At 41.6% G+C, this 21,212-nt stretch overlaps 1 protein-coding gene across 3 annotated transcripts in view; it reads left to right on the forward strand.

The window, feature by feature from the left end:
- The window catches only part of ADAMTS12 (ADAM metallopeptidase with thrombospondin type 1 motif 12), a 336,805-nt gene that overhangs the window by 241,566 nt on the left and 74,027 nt on the right, over positions 1–21,212 (forward strand). For 2 of the 3 annotated variants that reach the window (XM_045440822.1, XM_045440815.1), the window contains exons 13-14: positions 6,465–6,598; positions 14,610–14,730. In XM_045440822.1, coding sequence (XP_045296778.1) covers positions 6,465–6,598; positions 14,610–14,730 — 255 coding nt within the window. Of the gene's footprint in view, positions 1–6,464; positions 6,606–14,609; positions 14,731–21,212 lie in introns of those variants that run through there. The other variant, XM_045440828.1, reaches the window with a different exon arrangement.

The following is a 21,212-nucleotide window of genomic DNA, read 5'->3' on the forward strand; positions in this document are numbered from 1 at the left end:
ATTAGCCTGTGTCCTTAACAACAATGCATTGGGTTTTGAATTTTACCAAGGATGATGTTTCTGTTTTAAAAAACAGATGATTTCATGGCCCAGGAATTCTGGTTGGGGGTAGATGAGCCCCCAAAATTATTTGCATTGTGATGAATGCTAGGTTTGTTCAACTAATCTGTCTTGAATCTTTGAAAACCAATTTTTTCTCAACATTTAAGCATTATCACAAAATTACTATTATTTCTCAAATAAATTAAATTGTAATTCCAAATGTATCATCACAATTCTTAAACATCATAATCAAAAGATAACATAACACAAAAATTTATAGTAAATAGAAAGTCTAAGATATCAGTGAAATAGGTTTAGTTATTTTAATTTTTTAAAGTTTATTTATTTATTTTGAGAGAGAGGGAGAGAAAGAAAGCAAGAATGGGGGAGGAACAGAGAGAGGGAGAGAGAGAATCCCAAGCAGGCTGTACACTGTCAGTGTAGAGTCCAACGTGGGGCTCGAACTCACAAACCGTGAGATTATGACCTGAGCCAAAACCAAGATCAGGCATTCAACCAACTGAGCCACAGAGGCACCCGCTAGGTTTAATTTATTAAAAAAAAAAATAGCTCTGTTCTTGGTTTTTATACCTCCATGGTTATTATAGAATTTATTAATTTTAATACCTTCTTATGTTTAATTAATATATACTTTGATATATCTGGGGATTGTAATATTACCCTATCAGAAGGTAAAAGACTATACAAGTTTAGACTAGCCAAAGTTACAGAGTCCTGGTAATTATTTGAGTTTCGGTTGAGCTTTTGGTCAGGACTTTTCATATATTTTTGTTATTTCCTCCAAGCTGATCTAAAGGCTCAGCTCAGCTGATTAAACTGAGTTTCTGTCTTAAGTTAAATATTACTTGTTACAACAATAAAACATTTTAAGTTATGCCTTTTGCTTCAGGTTTGGTATTTCTTAAAATCTGGAAAGAAACAGCAGGTGTGTGTATAACATGCATCTTCTGCTGGTATAACACACTTCATAGTCTCATCAGACCTTACTTAGAAAACACAAGTTCAAATATAAAATTAAAAGCTTTAAAAAGACAGCGACACAGATCATTCGACCATGTGTGAAGCCCTGGCCAACTGCATGGGGTTCATACCCATGGGGCCCTGCCTGCAAATGGACTTTAGAAACTGGACTTTTTTACATGGTGAAACTCCAGTAGCAATCTACTTACGAACGTGAAATGCGTCAAAAGTTTTCCTTGACCTAAGAAATATTTTTTATCCTTCGTACCAAGTTTTATCTTTCACTTCTAATGACCACTCTTTAACATCATTATCCAAAAATGTTGAGCCATCCTGTTTCACCAGAATTGAAAATGCAACCTTTGATTCAATAAGTTCATTCAGGGGGCGCCTGGGTGGCGCAGTCGGTTAAGCGTCCGACTTCAGCCAGGTCACGATCTTGCGGTCCGTGAGTTCGAGCCCCGCGTCGGGCTCTGGGCTGATGGCTCAGAGCCTGGAGCCTGTTTCCGATTCTGTGTCTCCCTCTCTCTCTGCCCCTCCCCCGTTCATGCTCTGTCTCTCTCTGTCCCAAAAATAAATAAACGTTGAAAAAAAAAAATTAAAAAAAAAATAAGTTCATTCAGCTACCTAAGCTTCCTTTGAGAGGATTAATCAGTGTAAGGGTGAGAGTTCACCAGTAAATGAGTCTGAGAGGTTTCACTTAGCTGAATTATAAATAGATTTGAAAGCTCTTGAAAGGTAGAGAAAAAAAAAATCTATGATCCAGACAAAGGGATGTGTCAGGACAGATGAATAAACATGAGACAGTGAAAATACTCTGTGGATGTTACAGAATCATTGAGGCTGATGTCTGGGACAGACTCCTGAGACTCATGATGACCATTGAGAACTAAGAGTGTCTTTTGCTACCCCTGTCTCCTTCTGCAGAGCCCTATCATAGATCACCTAATGACATGCCCAGAGTGCCATGAAAAACAAAGGCCAGCAGAGAAGACAGGGAAGTGGGGTTCAGTCTTCTAAAATGCTGAAATAGCCTTGAACCTTCAATTCCCAAAGGCTGCTTTCAAGTACAGGGCTCTTTCAGGCCTTAGGCACCCCTATCGGTCATAGGTATGCAAGTTTGGGGAGTCGGGACAGGTGGGTCTGTAAGCTATTATTGTTGTTGCCCAAAGATTATTTATTAGATTATTCCTAAGACACCAGAGACCACTGTGCTTAGATTCAGGAGAAATTTGTGTTTCTTACATGAAGTATACGTCAGCTAGCCTGTCTAACCTTGAAGGATGTAGTAATCCCATACTGCACAAGCAAAGTGAAGTCTGGAAATGAGGGCCTCTCTCCATGGAGATGTGTTATTCTCACAGAAGAAGAGACCTTTCCAGTGTTGCTGTCTGAGAGCCAAGACATTATTTTTGAAAGGAACGTATGCTTCTTTAAAAAAAATGCAAATGTGCATAATAGAATGAAATAAAAATAAATTCTCATCCCATCATGCTTAACTTACTCCTTAGAGGCAACCATTGTTAACAGCTGGTTTTAGTTTGCACACAAATGAAATCATACTTTGCCAGTTCTGCAGCTTTTTTTATTCATTAGCAGAACGTCATGGCATTACAGCTTACCTCATTTCTCATAGTACTGCACAGTGAGTCTGTGAATATACTAAACAACATTATGTAAATACAACTAAATTGATTTGTCCTTTTATTTCTGGATAAAACTTTCATTATTTCGGTGAATATCCTTGACTTTTTTTTAAGTTTATTTATTTATTTATTTAGAGAGAGCACAAGCAGGGGAGGGGCAGAGAGCGAGGGAGAGAGAATTCCAAGTAGGCTCTCTACTGTCAGTGTGGAGCCAGATGCAGGGATTGAACTTGTGAACTGCAACATCATGACTTGAGCCAAAGTCAGACGCTTGACCACCTGAGCCACCCAGGCACCCCCACATCCTTGACTTCTATCACTAAGGTCAAGGTTCATTTTTATGACTGAGTTGATTATCTGTCAGGATTGAGATGATCTCTTTGCCACTTGGTCCAAAATTTTCTCCCCAACAGTGTTGACCTTTATCATGTTTGTTAATTAGTAAACATGGGTTAAGAGCCTTTTCTAGGTATAATGCCCTGCTAGTATTCACTAGGAAAGGTTAATGATAATAACCACATTTAAATAACCACTCAATGCCAAATACCTCATTGGAGATTTTAATATTATTCTCTGCCAATCCCCTCTGTGTAGACTAGAGACCAAGAAGGACTTAGGCAAGATGTGAGAGTCAGGGCTGAGAACTGAATCCCTGTGGATCTAGCTGCTAGCTGGCCAGCAGTAGCTGGTCAATGCACAAATGACTGAAGTGCCCTTGAGGGTATGGCAGTTAGGTTGAGGAGCTTGTAAAATCCATAGTCTTGGAAGTGTAGAGCTGTGAGGACCTCAGTAGTTATTGTATGAGTGGAACATCTTGGAACCAGGTCCACAGTGGCAGTAAAGGGAGATCATGGAGCCACTTACTGACCTAGCAGGATCTAGAATTTTGTATGCTACAGCAACAAGACAGAAAGTGTTTAGAGTATAGTGAAACAAAGTGTGAATTTAGTGCAGCATTGATTAGAAGTGGCATAACAGAATAATCTAAGGAGAAGAGGCTATTTCAGGAAAGATTTGTCTGTGTGGGAATGAGAGTTGAATCAGCATTACAAAATATGTGTCTTTTGGCTGCTGTCATGCTAGATAGCAGAGCGTGGTGGGGCAGCTGCAAGGATCTTTAGAATTTATCGAGTTCATGATAAGGAGGTGAAAACAACAATAATAACTGCCATTTGTTAAGCACTTACTGTATATCAAGCACCACGCTGAGCGCTCAACATACAATCTCCATCTTAACCCTCACAGTTACATTGCAAGGTAGATATTATTACCCCCATTTTTTTTGGATGAAGAAACAGAGTCACAGAAAGCTTAAGTAACTTTCTCAAGGAAATATTGGACTTTCATGAGCTAAAACTTTTACATATACTCTCTGTAGAAATAAATGGCTCCAGAGTCTGATGATTCTCACTATATTTAAGCCCTGTGGGAAGATATTAAAATGGAGCCCCATTGGAATTCTACCAAGTTGGCACCTCAGATATGATCTGTAAATAAATGCATTGCCTAATAACATGAAGAGTGGATTCTTTAGAGAGCTTATCAAAGACATTTGTCTTTTGTTCAAGAAAATTCTGTGTCTATAGGTTAGAGGTTAGTAAAGTGGGCTCTAAGCTAAACCACCAGGTTTAGCTCTGCCACTCAAGCTGTCAGGTCTTGGGAAACTTAATCTTTTTATGCCTCATCTATGAAATGGTGACAATAAAAGAACTAACAGCATAGGGTGATTGTGATTGTTAAAATGAGGTAGATAACCACTATGAAGAACAACCAGATCTGGGAAATAGTGTGCAAGTGACATATTGGCTATTATTTTATTAAGCAAAATTCCTCTTACCTCACTATATAAATAAGAGTAGTGAAAGGCCCTGGTAGTGTTTTCCCCTAGGGAAGGGGTCAAATAGCACAAGTCCAGGGAGAGTAAAATGAAGGCAAACATTGGAACTTTAGCGTTCTGGAATTCATTCAACATCTGCCACTGGATGGAGATGTACTTGCTAGGAGGACCCATTTATGCAACTCCTGGCAGTGAGTGCCTTCTTAAATTTTGTGCCGTAGGCCCTTCTCTGGTCCCAGGCCTTCCCTGCAGGCTGAAACAAGTAACTCCTATAGAAAAGCTCTAGAACTCTTCAGGGCTGCTTTCTATTTTTGCTTTATGTGTCCGAGTACAAAATCTCAAATCCAAATTCTAAAGCTCAAATCAAAGTCTTATTTAAAAGTGTTTCCCTGCCTCCATCCTTCTACTTAACTTGTCAAGTACTTAATAGCCCTGTGTTTCATGAAATGATTCCTCGACTCAGCACACCTGGATGGATGTTTCTGTCTCTAGGAGGGCAGAGCTGTGCCCAGAAGGCTCCCTGTAAATACTGCTGGCTCAGTTCAGGCAGTGACAGAGCTAATCACACTGCCAGGAATGAAGTTTACAATAATCCCATGTCTTACCTGGTCCTGGGAGTTTTCTGGCCCTTTTCCATTGGCACTTTGTGCTGTGATCTCTCCAACTCATTTGGACTTTGTTCATTTTCTCAGACCACCTATCCACTGCTCGTTGTATAAAATGAGTTAGTTGTTCTTTATCTACTTTTACCCTTTTCCTTTAAGCTTTAAACAGATGCTTTTGACCTCTGTCTAAAGTTTGCCCAGGGTTTCAGTGTTTGAGTTTCTGCTCTTAGTTATACTTTTATTTCTTTACCAAATGGATCATTGCATCCTCAAGAAGCCATGCCTAGGGTTGAGCACTCTGGCTTTGCATTTGCCGCCCATCCAGCATGGGTTGGGCCCATGGCCTGTGGGTGGTCTCATTGAGCCCTAAGCTGGTCTTACCATGAGGAAATTCAAGGATTTCCCCCAATAAACAGCTCCAAAAGGGGTTACCCCCTAGAAAGACCTTTCTGAAAAAGAAATTCTCAAGTTTTTCATTTGAAAAAAAAAAAAAAAAGAAACAAGATGTAATATTCAAAAGAAAATTACTATTTGAATTCTTCTTATACATGTATTACCTATTAAAAATCTTAAGGCAATTTATATTTTAAAAGTTATCTATCTTTCTGATAACTGTAGTTACCTGTGTATAGGTACATATTTTATTAAGTAAATCTTTAGAACCATTCCTGTGCTGGAAATCACCCTATCCGCATTCACAAGGGAGTAGAAAATTCAACCCTAGAATGAGTTCATTGTAGGACCCAGCATGATGAGATAGACCATTATGGTAAACCATTATGGGCTTCAGCTTCAGCATAAAAAAAAAAAAAAAATCAGACTTTCTGTTTCTCTGTGTCTGTAAATCTGTGTCCAAGGACTTCTCGGATTTGAGGAGAATAAAGAAAGAGATTTGTTGGGGGTGGGGTCATGATTGTGGCAGTGGTGTTAAGTATGGAGTTGGCCCACTAGGAGGGGACTCCCTCTTCCCTAGAGGTCCACTTACTTCGCAGCAAGTAGTGGGCAGGTGTCATGCTTGTCTGGAGTCATACAGCCCTGGTTGCTAATATTTCTCTTCTAGGTTAACCCCAGAAGCACTGCATCTTATTTTTACAAGCCCAGTTCAGTGTTGGATTGAAAAAGATCTCATCATTTGTAACAAAGGGTTACAATCTTCCCAATTTAATTTGTTGTAAAACCCTTTAACTGGATAAAGAAAAAAGCCTACATTTCAGCATGCATCACAGAAAGGTGAAAGATGGGAATTTCCAGATAAACAACACTTGGGGGCATTGTATGTACAAAAGAATCCTGCAGGAAGGGTGCTGAGCTAAAAATGCTAACTTGCAAGGATTTGTTTCTTTTTCACTCCAGCACATCCTTGTGAGCTCTACTGCCGACCCATAGATGGCCAGTTTTCCGAGAAAATGCTGGATGCTGTCATTGATGGTACCCCTTGCTTTGAAGGCGGCAACAGCAGAAATGTCTGTATTAATGGCATATGTAAGGTATTGGGTATGTTTCCTTCATCTACAACTTTATAAAATCATGATTTTTATTAACTTAGGAAGTCAGATGTTCTAAGCTTTTGCTTTCATGATAATTGCACGTGGTCTGGCTTTTATATATGGTCTATGAGATAAGACTTGTTCATCAGGGTCAACAATTTGAAATTGAAAACTTTCCCTCCTGCTGTGGTCTTTCTTACTTGACTTGTTGATGTACTCTGTGATATTATTTTAGGCATAGAGTAAGGCCAAACCGAAGAAGAACCAAATTCAAGGAAGAATTATTAGGAAAGGCAACCCTGATTATTTGACTGGTATTAAATTATTCATTTGGTGGTGCTTGGGTGGCTCAGTCAGTTAAGCGGCTGACTTCGATCCAGGTCATGATCTCGAGGTTCATGGGTTTGAACCCTGCATCAGGCTCTGTGCTGACAGCTCAGAGCCTGGAGCCTGCTTCAGATTCTGTCTCCCTCTCTCTCTCCCCCTCCCCTGCTTGTACTCGCTCTCTCTCTCTCTCTCTCTCAGAAACAAACATCAAAAAAAATTTTTTTTAAATTATTCATTGGTTACTTGCCAGCAGAGTACTTAAACTTGAGAAAAAAGCTGAAATTAACAATGGTTTGTATAGTGTTTTGCACAAAGTATTTTTACATTGATTGCCAACATGGTCTTCTCAGGAAGAGAAATGGCATGACAGGTAGTTTTAAGCCAAGTTTTCTGATTTCTGTTTAACTTTTCCACACTGACTCCATTTTCAACTCCACCTTTTTATAAATTACTGAGACCTGATTCGTCAATGCTTTTATCTGTGCAACCATTGAAGAATTCCTTTCCAGTGCTCACGGTCTGGTTTGCAAAGAACTGATGAACAAGTTTTGTGATCCAACACCCAGGCATAAATCTCAGTTTAAAGAAAAGGTGTTTTTAATCAGTGAAAGAAAAGTTATAAAGTTCTAATTAACTGTTCGTAAAGCATAATGCTTAGTCTCAGGCTCTAGAATATGAACTTAATACCATTGTTTACCGGCTGTATAACTCTATACATTTTGCTGAGACTCAGTTTCTTTTTCTTAAAATTGGGATGTAAATGTGTCCTCCTCGTTGGTGTCAAGAAGAATAAAGACATATATTTTAAGCCCCTAACAGAGCCCCTGACACACAATAAACTCTTAATGCATTTTATTTGTTTTTGCCAATGTTTATCATAATTTTTTTCCCCACTGGACTGAGTTGCTGCCATGGAAAGCCCTTGCCCATGAATGTTCAGGACCCTGGGAAGATACATTTATTACCTTCAATTTGCCTATTGACTTATTCCAGTAGGGACCAAAGCATAAGAGGTAACGTGATGATTCCCGGGAATGAATGAGCTGAAAGCAAGTGACCGTCATACTCTACATTAGAAGGAGCTCACGTGAAATCCTTCTTCACACTCATTAGGAATTATCACTGTAGCTACAAAGAGCCAAAAGTAATCAATATGTATTTGGGTTAGATCTATTCTCCACGGTGGGGAAAGGTTTGTCTAGCTAATTCGGGCCAAAACAGCCCCATCACAGTCCAAAGCAGTAGTTCTCAGGCTTGGCTGCCTATTAGAATCATCTGAAGACCCTTTAAAAACTAGTGGTGTCTGGACTCTATCTCAAACCTATTGATTCAGAACCTCTGGGATTCGGGGCCTGGGCATTGACATTTTAAAAACTTCCCAGGTAATTGCCACATGGAGCTAGGGCTGAGAACTTTAATCACCAAGAATGAATGTGATACTAAAAGTATCTGTTAGACCTAAACATGTTTGCAAGCAGAGAGACAATATCTTTAGCACAGCATGGGAAACACAGGTGTTTTGAACAAAACATAAGGGGTCTTGGGTGCCTCTCTTGACACCAATGAAATCAACTTAATAGAATAAGCTGGAGTCTATCAGCTTGACTTACTCTTTTTGGAAATCAGGGCTTTTTAGAAGCTATAATTACCCACTTTCTTTACCACACTGAACAAGTTTTTAAGCTGAAAGATTATGTCAAATCAAATTTACCTTAATAGCCTGAAAACAATTTACCTTCCAAGGATCCAGGTTGTGGTTATTTTCAGCTCTGTTAGTCTTCTTATTTAATTAGTACAGTTTTTTCAAAGGGAATGGAACATATATTGAAATAAAAAGATACACCATCAGAAAAAAATATATGCAGGGTCTAATAATCTATCTTCTTTGTGAATATGAAAATGTTTGCTTATATTCATATATTCGGCTATTTTGCAGTTATAATATTTGCCAGCATTTTGGCCTGTTAGATTTGCAGATTCTCTTGTTAAGGGAATTAGTCTTGATCAGGACTGAGTTTGTTCTAGGAGTAACTATCTATGCCTCTTCCCCATTGTTTTTAAAGTTTTTATTAATTTGTTTTGAGAGAGAGATTGAGAGCATGAGCGGGGAAGGAGCAGAGAAAGGGAGACAGAATCCCAAGCAGGCTCCGTGCTATCAGCACAGAGCCTGAACCAGGGCTCAATCCCATGAACTGTGAGCTTATGACCTGAGCCAAAATCAAGAGTGGCACTCTTAACCAACTGAACCACCTGGGCACCCCAGCCCCTTCCCCATTTTTAAAAAGCTTACAGTAAACTTTTCAACTTGTTTATCAAAGATATGAATTTAAACTTAGACCTTTCAGAGTATCTCCCATCTTTAATCACAGGCATGACAGGGAATAAGCTTTTAAACGTACGGGCAGATGGTCCCATGCTTGCCCCCAGCTTGCCTGGCTGTGCAGCTTCACCTACTATCTTAGGGCAGTCTGCTAGTCTTCAGTTCTCACCCGTTTCTCCTGGGAACCAGTTCTTGAACTTCAGTTTTTTCTCTCTCCTCTCTCCCAGTCAGTATAGCTCTGGGTTAACTTCCTTCCTAAGCAGTCCAGGTCTCCTGATCTATCACATCAGAAATCCTGAGACTTCTCCTCTTAGGTTTTCATCACCTTTCACCCTGGACCTTGGATCTGTTCAACCCTGCTTTGCTCTTATGATCAGACTACTGCACACTTCTTTTTGTTAAGTTTATTTATTTATTTTGAGAGAGAGGGAGAGAACGTGGCAGGGGGTCAGAGAGAGAAGGAAAGAAAATCCCAAGTGTGGAGCTCTCAAACTCATGAACCACGAGATCATGATCTGAGTTGAAATCAAGAGTCGGACATTTAACCAACTGAACCACCCAAGAGCCCTCAGACTACTGAACACTTCTTAAAATAAACATTCAACTTCGTGACTTTGTGCCTTAAAGTCAGTGGTCTTCAATCCCAACCGAGTCTTCCACCTTACCAGACAGTCTTTCTACTTGTCCTCAGTGATCTCCCTCTCTCATTTCTCTCAGTAACTGTCCTGAACTTTCTTTGCTCTCTCTTAAGGCCATTTTGGCCGTTTCAGCGATTTGCTGAACATCCCCATATCAGTTTCTCCGGGCCAGATCTCCCTCCAGAATGCCAGATCCTAACCCTCAAAAATTATGATGAGGACAGCATTATTGCTACTGTCCCTTTTATCAAATGACAGTATCGTTTACCTGTTCTTTTCAGTTAAGCCTAAATCTGCGCTGTCATTACACTTAAAGTTTCACAGGCTGGGAATGAGTCTCATCTTAGAACCAGACATACTTTCAATCTCTACCTTTGCCACAGGGCTGTAGAAAGCAGTGATGACATTCCAGGTGGATTAGGTAATTGAAATTGGTATTTCAGTTCTCAGTCACTTGAGAATTTACAAAGTAAAACAGTGTTAACTGTAAGCAAAACATGAGAATTGCTAAGAATACATATTATTTATTCACTAATAGGGCTGGAGGTGTGGGTGAAAGACTGGAACCTGATTTCTCCAAATAATATTCAAGATAGTACGCTCCTCAGCCCAAACGATGGGGTTAAGAATTGATGATATGCTTCTGCACAGAAAGGACATAATAATCAGAATAAAAAAGGCAACCTATAGGGGCGCCCGGGTGGCTCAGTGGGTTAAATTTCCAACTTTGGCTCTGGTCATGATCTCATGGCTTGTGAGTCTGAGCCCCGTGTCGGGCTCTGTGCTGACAGCTCAGAGCCTGGAGCCTGTTTCGGATTCTGTGTCTCCCTCTTTTTCTGGCCCTCTCCCTCTCCCACTCTGCCTATCTCTCTTTAAAAAATAAATACACATTAAAAAAAAGGCAACCTACAGAATGGAAGAAAATATTTGCAAACCATACATATAATAAGGGGTTAATATCTAAAATGTGTAAGAAATTCCTACAACTCAATAGCAGAAAATCAAATACACCAATTTAAGAAATGAGTGAAGGACTTGAATAGATATTTCTACAGAGAAGATATATAAATGGCCAACAGGTATATGAAAAGGTGCTCAACATCATTAAACATCAGATAAATACAAATCAAACCCACAATAAGATATCAACTCACACTTGTTAGGATGGCTGATATAAAAAAAAAACAAAAGATAAGCATTGATGAGGATGTGAAGAAATTGGGACCCTTGTATACTGTTGGTGGGATTGTACAACCATGCAGCCATTACAGAAAATAGTGTAGAGGAGGTTTTCTTTAAAAATTAAAACTAGAAGTATCATATGACCCAGAAATGGGATTTCTGGGTGTGTATCCAAAAGAATTGAAATCAAGATCTTGAAGAAATACCTGTACTCACATGTACTCAGCATTATTTACAACAGCTAAGATATGGAAACAACCCAAATGTCCATCAACAGATGAGTGGACAAAGAAAATGTGGTCTATCCCATGTTGTATACATACTTTGGAACATTATTCAGCTTTCCAAAAAAAAGTGAAACCTGCACATGTGACTACATGTGCCTGGAGGACATGATGCTCAGTGAAACAAACCAGTCACAGGACAAATGCCACATGATTCCACTGTGGGAATCTAAAGTAGACTCATAGAAGCTGAGAATAAAACAGGGATTGCCAAGGGCTGAGGGGAAGGAACCATGGAGAGTTGCTATTCAATGGGTACGAAGTTTCAGTTATGCAAGATGCAAAGTCCTAGACATCTGCTGTATATGTGATGCCTATGGTTGACATGCTATATTGTGCACTTAAAAATCTGTTGAGGGGATAGACCCTCTCACTGGCCAAGTTTTCTTACCACACATGCACAGAAAGAGTCATAAAGAAACTTTTGGAGGGGACGGATATGCCTGTTACCTTGACTATAGGGATAGTTTCAGCGGTGTTTGTATAAGTCCAAACTTACCAAGTTGTTTACATTAAAGATGTGCAGTATTTTATGTATCTGCTATACCTCAATAAAGCTGTTTATTTATTTAGTTAATTAATTCATTTATTTTGAGAAAGAGAGAGAGTGTGAGACAGCATGAGCAGGGGAGGGGCAGAGAGAGAGGGAGAGAGAGAATTTCGAGCAGGTTCTGCACTGTCAGCGCAGAGCCCAATGCAGGGCTCAATTCCAGGAACTGTGAGGTCATGACCTGAGCCAAAATCAAGAGTCGTTCACTGAACTAATTGAGCCACCCAGGCACCCCGAACCTGTTTTTTAATTGTTTTTTAATGTTTATTTATTTTTGAGAGAGAGAGAAAGACAGAGAGAGAGGCACAGAGAGAGAGGAAGACAGAATCTGAAGCAGGCTCCAGGCTCTGAGCTGTCCGCACAGAGCCCGACACAGGGGATGGGACCCACAAACCGTGAGATCATGACCCAAGACAAAGTTGGATGCTTAACTAACTGAGCCACCCAAGTGTCCCAAAAGCTGTTTTTTTAGGAAAGGAATTATGGGAAATCAATTTTTTTTTTTTCAATAATGTTGCCCATTGGAGGGGCTGTCTGGCATGCTAGGAGTCACATTAGAGGAGAGTCTTGCTGGAGTCATTGTCCACATTTGTTAGCAGCAGGAGAGCCACCACTGATTCTCCTGAAGACAGAATGACAATATTGTTGTGGGCCCTTTTTCCAGAGCACATGGCATGAAAAAGCACAGTGAAGTCTGTTTATTTTCCCCTGAGATCCCCTGTGTTTTATGTGGAGCAAGGAAGCCTGACTTATGCCCTCCTAGGCTTTCTGTTACACACTTATTCAGTGTTGATTATGCTGCGTGCAGCTGATGGGCGAAGTATTTGGGGTGAAGACTCTACAAGAATGCATTGAATATTCTATGGGACATATTCTGTGAGACACTTGACTTGCTGGGTCTCCCATCTCCCACCCCCTCCTCCGCTCCCAAGTACGCACGGGCAAATATTGCTGGAGAGGAAAGATGGTCTCAAGGTGTTTGTTTTTCTGGCTTTCTTTCTTTTATTCTTCACATTCTTATCTATCCCTGTGTGGCAGAGATTTAAAGAGAACACTTTAAAATTACTTTGTCTCAGAGTAAGTTTCCCTGGCTCTTCCCTAATCAGTGAAGGAATGAAAGTCTCTGGGCGTATTGTTTGTAAAAGTCAGCTTATTAGAGGACCCTCCAGCTTGATGTACCTATATCGCTTGTGAAAGGTTGACATTTTATTCATGACCACTGAATACACATCCAGAAAATTCCTTTTTTTCCCCACTCTGATTGGCATGATTAATTTTTTTAATCTCTTAGCACTTTGTTTTTTCCTAACGGGTCAGGTAGCACAGACCTTGGACCTGAAGAGACAATTAGTTTGAGGAATGGAGTTATTTTCTGTCACTGGCCATTAATCCTCTGTTCAGCTGGTGGAGGGAGGGTTATATTTAAAAACCCAAACTGTTCTTCCCTTCAGTCGATTTGAGATGGCTTTAAAAATGACAGGAAATGTGATGAGCACCAGCGGATGTATGGAAGTGCTGAATCACTATATTGTACACCTGAAACTAATTTAACGCTGTATGTTACCTCGCTGGAATTAAAATAAACACTTAAAAAAATAAATAAAACAAGAAAGGGAATTGTCTTTGAGGAAGAAAAAAACTACCTACGCACAATTCTTCACAAACAGAGAAGAACAATCTGACTAGTAGAATATGGTACCGTTTCCCCTCTCTCTTTTACCAGAGAGCAAACAACAAAGACCTTCAACTTAGACACTTTCTATCTAAGTGTCATGATGTTTTGGTATCTGATGATACATGATGAACACGCCTTTTCCAGCGTGGGGATTTTAGGATGGGAAAGAGTGGGCCATAATGATGGGCTGAGGAGAAGGATCCATGGAGAGGGAAAGAAGGTGACTGAGAAGGGCCGGCAGGCAGAACACTAGGAAGGGATCAGGTCCAGAGCACACGGATAAATTCAGTCTCAGCTCACAGGAGAAAGCTCTCAATGGCTGGGATATGGCAATGTGTAAAGTGCATTGGAGGCTGGGGATAGGAGGCTCAAAAGAATCTGATGATGGTCAACAGGCACGGATTTCATCCCTCGTGGGACTCAAGGAGTCTCAGCATTGAGCCAGATCGTCCTCCATGGCTGCTGGTTCACCTGCTGTGCTCAGACAGGAAGCAGAGATAACCTCAGTGAGAAATCTAAAGGGACTGAACATTATAGGTGGAATAATTACATCATCCCTGGAAACTCTCATTAGAGAGGAAGGGGAATGAGGTTTGTACATAGGAAGGGGATTTAACTACTCCATCAACTCTGATTCCAAGACATTTTCAATGTTGAATTTTTGAAACTGTGTTCAATTCTGCCTGTGACTCAGGGGAAATTGGAGACCCACTCGGTGGGTACCTCTTTCCCCTCTAACCATCCTTTACCATCTGTGGATGCTTTGGATGCTCCTCTGGCTGTCACCAGGAAAAGGAACTGTTGTTCTTGCATCTGCATGGTTCTTGCATTTGGATGGTAAAGGTATAGCCTTTACCATCAGTGGATGCTTTGGATGCTCCTGTGGCTGCCACCAGGAAAAGGAACTATTGTTCTTGCATCTGTCCCCAGCCCCGATCTCATCAAGAGCAAAGGGGGAAAGGAGAAGTCAGATGTCCAAGGCAGGTGTGACGTTCCGTGTCTATGTCAGTCACCCTCAGCCTCTCTTTCCCACAGATGGTTGGCTGTGACTATGAGATCGGCTCCAATGCCACGGAGGATCGCTGCGGTGTGTGCCTTGGGGATGGCTCTGCCTGCCAGACTGTGAAGAAGATGTTTAAACAGAAAGAAGGATCTGGTAACAAACAAATAATTGAAGTGGCAGGGGACTGAGAATAGAGGGCAAGATTGATCGCTATGTTTTAAAGCAGATTGTAGCTTTCAAAGAACTCAACATGGATATAGCCTTCACTACAAAGGGATAAGGGCTCCTTGACAGTTTTAGGAAAGGAGTTGATGGCTAGGCAATTACAGGAAACCTCTCAGCACACAGGGATCTAAAGTGACCTGGGGGCTGTCCCCAGGAACAGGAATGAGTATGATCCCTGTGACAGCATCCAGGACTGAAGGCCAATGGCTTAGGAACAGACCTTGAACGGGGGGAGAGAGAGAGATCAGAAGGTGCTGGGAAGGGTGCAGACACAAGGCAGGCTCTAAGAGAGAGAGCAGAGAAGCCCAGCAGTGGGCTTAATGGCGGAAGTCTCGGAGTGTATCTTCAGGGCCAAAGGAGAGGCAAGGCAAGGTCACTTCAGCTTGCTCTTCTTCCCCATTTCTCCCTGGAAGGGGTTCCTACCCACCGGTGCCCTATGGCTCTCCAGGTGCTTGCTGCTACCTGATGTCCCCTCCTTACCCACACCCTGCTGTTCCTTTCCCATGATGACCTTTCACAAGGTTTCTTCTTTGTGCAGCTCTGGGCTGCTAATAATCCTTGGGAATGAAGAGCTTACCCTCACCCCAAGTCAGCTATGGGACCTGCATATTTGTTTTCAGTTAAGCTGGTCCCATGGCACCATCAGTGATTTGCATATAGCTGAAGGGGTCTTGGGAAGGTCTAAGTTAGGCCCAGAGATGATGAAGATAACTCAGAGTATCATAGCTCAGGCTCCCACAGAAATACACTAAGATAAGAATTTGATACAAACAGTTTATTTGAGGGTCGGAGGATCCTGGAAAATGCCAGTAGGGCATGCAGGAAATAGAACGGGGAAAGGAGGAGAGTCAAGAAAGGGTGTGTCAGTAAGCCAGTGACCATTACGTAGGACCCAGTATAGAATCGTATATGAGATGGGGCGCCTGGGTGGCTCAGTCAGTTGGGCGTCTGACTTCAGCTCAGGTCACGGTCTCACTGTCTCTGAGTTTGAGCCCCGCTTAGGGCTCTGTGTTGACAGCTCAGAGCCTGAATCCTGCTTCAGATTCTGTGTCTCCCTCTCTCTCTCTGCCCCTCCCCTGTTCACGCTCTGTCTCTCCCTCTCCCTCAAAACTAAATAAAGATTAAAAAAAAAATTGTATATGAGAGTTTTCCCACCCAAGGGGTAAGGGAGCTGAGACAATGTATGCCAGCTCCCACTGGTCACTGCTCAAGGCTACTTTGGGGAGGGGACAGTTAGGTTGTTAATTCTCTGGATTCCAAAGAAATCTGGGTGCTGGGAGTAGGGAGTCCAGTGTGCACTACCCAGGTAGGTCCTGAGAAGAGAAGGGCACCCTGGGAATGACACCCAGGGTGGGAAATGACAGGGACTCCCAGATGTAGTGGGTCACCCTTTTCCTGGGGCCCAAAAAAGCAATGCGTCCCTTTTAGACATGTTCACCACCCAGGATGAAGTAACTGAGTATGCCCTCAAGTATCAGGTGCATTGACTAAATACTTTATTGGTCCTTAGTACACATAACAGTGGATGACCCAAATGTGTTTAATTTCTACACCTATTTTTTTGATCTTTGACTATTGAATTAATAAGGTTAAATTGTAAAGTGAAATGCTTGTCTTGCCCTTTAGAATTATCATTGAAGGATTATATTTTATGTCTATTTGATGGCTTTATTATGCATGAAATGTATCCTTTGCATTACTTATTAAGAATGTGAATAATAATAACCCAGTAGGTCTTAGGCTTATGATCAAGCATCCTATGATAGGTAATATTTATTCAATCTTGTAAAGCTGTTACGTAAGTATTTTCCAGGATTTAGATGTGACCTTATTTACTTGGATTATAAAATAACCCTTCAAATCATGTTTCAACACTTAACCTCAGTATTATTTCTTTGCCTGTAGAGGCTCATATCTTTGGCTTCAGATATGCTGTGATCCTAACAGTATGGTAACTCCTTTGAAAAGCAGAGCTTTCATTCTTGAATCTCCACCACTTAACCTTTTAAGTAAGCCCTTAGGAAATCAAGCTTTAGTTCTGGGTTTTTATCATCTCTACTCTGGTTTCTTAGGAGAAAGGATCAGAAGCATCTTGAGGCTTCCCGCCACCCCCACACCTGCCTTAGAGACCTTGATACCACTGGCCATGTGCCTACCACTGAGCATTTGGCATCCCTTGTGACTTCGGTTTTCATTTCTCCTTCTCTCATTTGCTTCCCTGAGGACTTCTGATGGCTCTTGGCACCCAGGGAGGTGTGTCCACTTTGTTTTTTTTAACGTCTTATTTATTTTTGAGAGAGAGAGAGACAGAGTATGAGCGGAGAAGAACAGAGAGAGGGAGACACAGAATCTGAAGCAGACTCCAGTCTCCGAGCTGTCAGCACAGAGACCGACGTGGGACTCGAACTCACGAACCGTGAGATCATGACGTGAGCCAAAGTCAGACACTTAGCCGACCGAGCCACCCAGGAGCCCCTGTCCACTTTAGATTGTACATATCCTGACAGGGCTTCCAAGCCCTCTGGCACTGCTACCCCCAGCACAGTAGGGAAATCCAGCCAGATCTCACTCTGGACTCTGTCGACACCCAGCTGGGTGGTGGTCTGTGTTCCTTATACCCACCAGGCATTCCGCAAGTCCCACCTTTGCTGTGTGCCTAATAAAGCTAGATACATCATAAAGACCCTGGCTGCCGCTACCCCACCTTGGGAATGAAACCACAAAGTGATGCAAAACTCTGTGAAATGGAGTTAGATTGCATTGGGCAGATTGATTCATCCAAGGGCCAAAGTCAAAAGAGGGAACTTAACAACCTCTTTTTGAAGACAACCAAGGTATAGTTAGTTGTTTTCTGTGCTTACTTACATGCTGTCTTGTATTGCTGCCTTACTTCTGCTTCTGTTGTATTCTTTCTTTCTAGTGCAGTTATAAACTGAGGGATGAATCATCTTTTAGGTTCTATCACCACCCTGCCCAACCCCACGTCAACGAACATAATTTCTAACTATAGGAGGTATTTAGTAAACGCTTATATAAATTTGAATGAAAAATGCTTTTCTTAAGGTTGGTTCCATATTCCTTTGACAATACAGGAGACCACATCATTAACAGTTATGCTGATGGAATATCTGAATCAGGTATTTTCCCTCCATGATACCCTGCCTATGGGCCTTTTTGGTTTAGCTGTAGCTCTTTTTTTTTTTTTTTTTTTTTTTTTTTTTATGTGACTTGGTACAATATTGCATTCGTAATATTGTAAACCACTATTGTAATATTGGGTTTTTGTCACTTTCTGATTCTGGCCCACAGACATAAATCTCAGAATCCTTCCCTTCTTATGAATATCCTGAAGTATTCTTTTCTCCTTGTCTCTCCACCGAGAACTCTGGAGAACTTTGGTGGCTGGCAGTGATTGGCTTGGGGCGTTCCCATTGTAACTTCATCTCTCTGGTCAGGAAGGCATCCCATTTGCCTTCAAGAATTTGTGACACGTGGTGAGCCCTTATGGAGGATTATTCCCAGAGCAAGTATATATCTGCAGTCAGTTACATGGGAGCTGTGGTTGGAAATGGCTTTACTCTTAGGCATCAAATCTCCAGAGCCTTGTTACAGGCTCTTGTCACAACCATGATCTTGAGAGAAAGCCCAGCGTCTCCTTTCTGAGAGAAGTAAGCAACTATCAGACAACACTAGAAAAACGATGAACTCGGGCAACAGGTACAACTAGCACTTGAGGCAAGATCATCTCTGTGACTAAAAAGTGATGCGAATATGTAGTCAGTCACCTAGAAGAATTCAGAAATCTTTCAAACTTTGCATGGCCTAACTGATCCATGTGTCTGTCTGTGTTCTCCTCCCTTTTTGCTTTACTTTGGCTCGTGGATTTCTTTTAACAGAGTAGGTTTAAAACGAAGTGGAGAAGGTCTGCATTAGAGATGCTCATCATGAGCGGACCCATCTTCTCCTCCTCTCTGGCTGCTGCTGCCTTTGACTATGGAGATATGAAATATTAGCCCTGTCCTTTTTTATGAAGGAAAGAAAGACGATGATGGATGATGTGGAATTGAAATAGGCTGAGAGGCAAGAGACCAGGTGCTGATCCAGATTACCATTGACCATGGGGAAGTCACCCCTTTGGGCCTCCATTTCTGAGGCCCTTTTCAACCCTGTCTGGTATTTTTTGTCTTCCCCCTGCTCTTAGCCCTAAGGCTGATCCTATGCTTATTGAAATCTAAGTGTTGAAGCTGGGCAGAGTCTCCAAGAAAAGATGTCTTTATTCATGGCTTTCTTGGGCTATCCCAAAAGCTAAGTCCTTGTCTCTCTTTGTGGAGAGGACCTCGTTTAGTAGATTTGATGCTGTGTGCCAGATGGCAGCATCATGTCATGCCTTTTAATTAGTGTCACACTTGAGGAACATTAGGCCCACTTTCTTGTAGACCCTCCATAATAGCTTCCATTTCCTCTCTTGGAGAAAGAAAAAAGAATTGGCACGTTGCTATAGTGCCATGGTTACTATGAGTAGACGTGTCTGAAATTAAAGAACTTAGGTCCAGAATACAGTGAGCTATGTACAGATATCATCTGCTCGTTCATTTATTCATTCACTCTACGACTTGGAAACATTAATCAAGTACCTGTTGTGTACTTGGCATGGGGTAGGTAGAAGAAAGAAAAAGACAATGACTCTCTTCCTGTCAGCTTCTCTCCCTTACCCTAATGGGTAACAGGCCTGGGCCCCACTCTGCCACTTGGCCCTTAGGCACAACTTACATGAGGAGCCTGGTTTGAAAAGAAGCTGATAGAACATTAAGCTCTGTTCTTCTAAGGGCACCCTGGGCTTGTTACCCAGAGCCCTGACTTCCATCCCAAACTCTCATAGCCCAATTTCTTTGGCCTCGAACCCTGACCTTTTGTCATCTAGTTCCTCAGCTTCGGGGTGTTTTTTTTTTCCCCCACTGCTGCCTAATTTCCTTGATTCTGTATTACTCACCTACCTTGGTCTTAAATGTTAAAACCTGACAGTTTTAACCTCTTGGACTAATTCATTAACTTCCTAAAACCACCACTCTGGATTCCTCTGGCCTTGCTTGGCTTCTCTAGAGTTGACCATTGCCAGACTCAGTGACCACTAAACCAGCTCCTGGTCTTGCTCACACTGGCTGCTTTCATCTATTGCTGGGAACAAGAGACCACATTCTCTGAGTGCCCTGGAACTCTCATACAGGAAATTGTGTCATTTAACTCAGTGCCCAAAGCACCAGCCTTGATTCCTACTCCCCTTATTTAATCATAACCGGGATGTTTTCAGACTTCAATTTTAAGATATTTTTATGGGGCACTTGGGTGGCTCCGTTGGTTAAACACCTGACTCTTGATTTCAGCTCAGGTCATGATCTCACGGTCATATCGAGCCCAGCATTGGGCTCTGTGCTCAGTGTGGAGCCTGATTAAGATTCTCTCTCCCTCTCTCTCTGTTCCTCCCCAGCACGCATGCACACTTGTTCACTCTCTCTCTCTCTCTCTGTCTCTCAAAAACAAACAAAGCAAACCCCTGTAAATTAAAAAAAAATACCTTACAATCTTTTTATTGACCTAGAACAGTTTCCATACAAAATTCACCTTATTAAATATTATTTAAATATTGTTAAATATATACCAAATATATTTGCATATCTGTTTAGTGGGTTTGATGCACATACTAGAGTTATTGTAACTCTCTTGGCATAATATTTAAATTAATTAGGTTTCCTCTGAGATTCATCACAATTTCATTTTCGCAATTAAGCATATTGAAAAAAAATCTGCAGTCTAGAAAGCAGAGGAAAGACACAGAAAGTTTCTTCTAGAAACACTTGCTGCCAGTGTCCACACCTTTAGGAAATTCCTGGAATGGAGTCTGCGGAGCAACTGCCTGGACCTGGAATTATTCCTGAACCTGACCACATGATACCCATCCACTTCCCGATCCTGTGTGTTTATGTGCTCAGTTCTTACAGTGGTAGCTCCCGTGTCTGCCACTGATCTTTTTGGTTGTATTAAATTCACCTGGAGTGAAGAATTGACACCAGTTTCAAGTTATGTTAAGATTGCTGTCTTAATCCCATAGTGAGGCATATTCTGGACTTTTTCTTGGGACCACTTAGTTTCTGTCGCTGAGGAAGTGCATGAGTGAATGGAGCCCATCAACAACACCTCACAACACAGGTTAGGGAGCTGTGACAGCAGTATGTGTGCAAGTTCGATTCAAGTCTGGGCAGCGAGAAGGAAGAGGCAATTTTAGGAACAAATGGCATGGCTTCATGACTCAAAGCTGCTCCTGTGCCAATTCTGCAAGGTTCAGTTTGTTTGCTGTTGGCTTAAGAGAGAATAAGGTCCATTCTATGATTTTAGGTGGGCGAATGACATGAAGG

Source organism: Leopardus geoffroyi, chromosome A1 (genome assembly GCF_018350155.1).
Source record: "Leopardus geoffroyi isolate Oge1 chromosome A1, O.geoffroyi_Oge1_pat1.0, whole genome shotgun sequence".
Classification (NCBI taxonomy): domain Eukaryota; kingdom Metazoa; phylum Chordata; class Mammalia; order Carnivora; family Felidae; genus Leopardus; species Leopardus geoffroyi.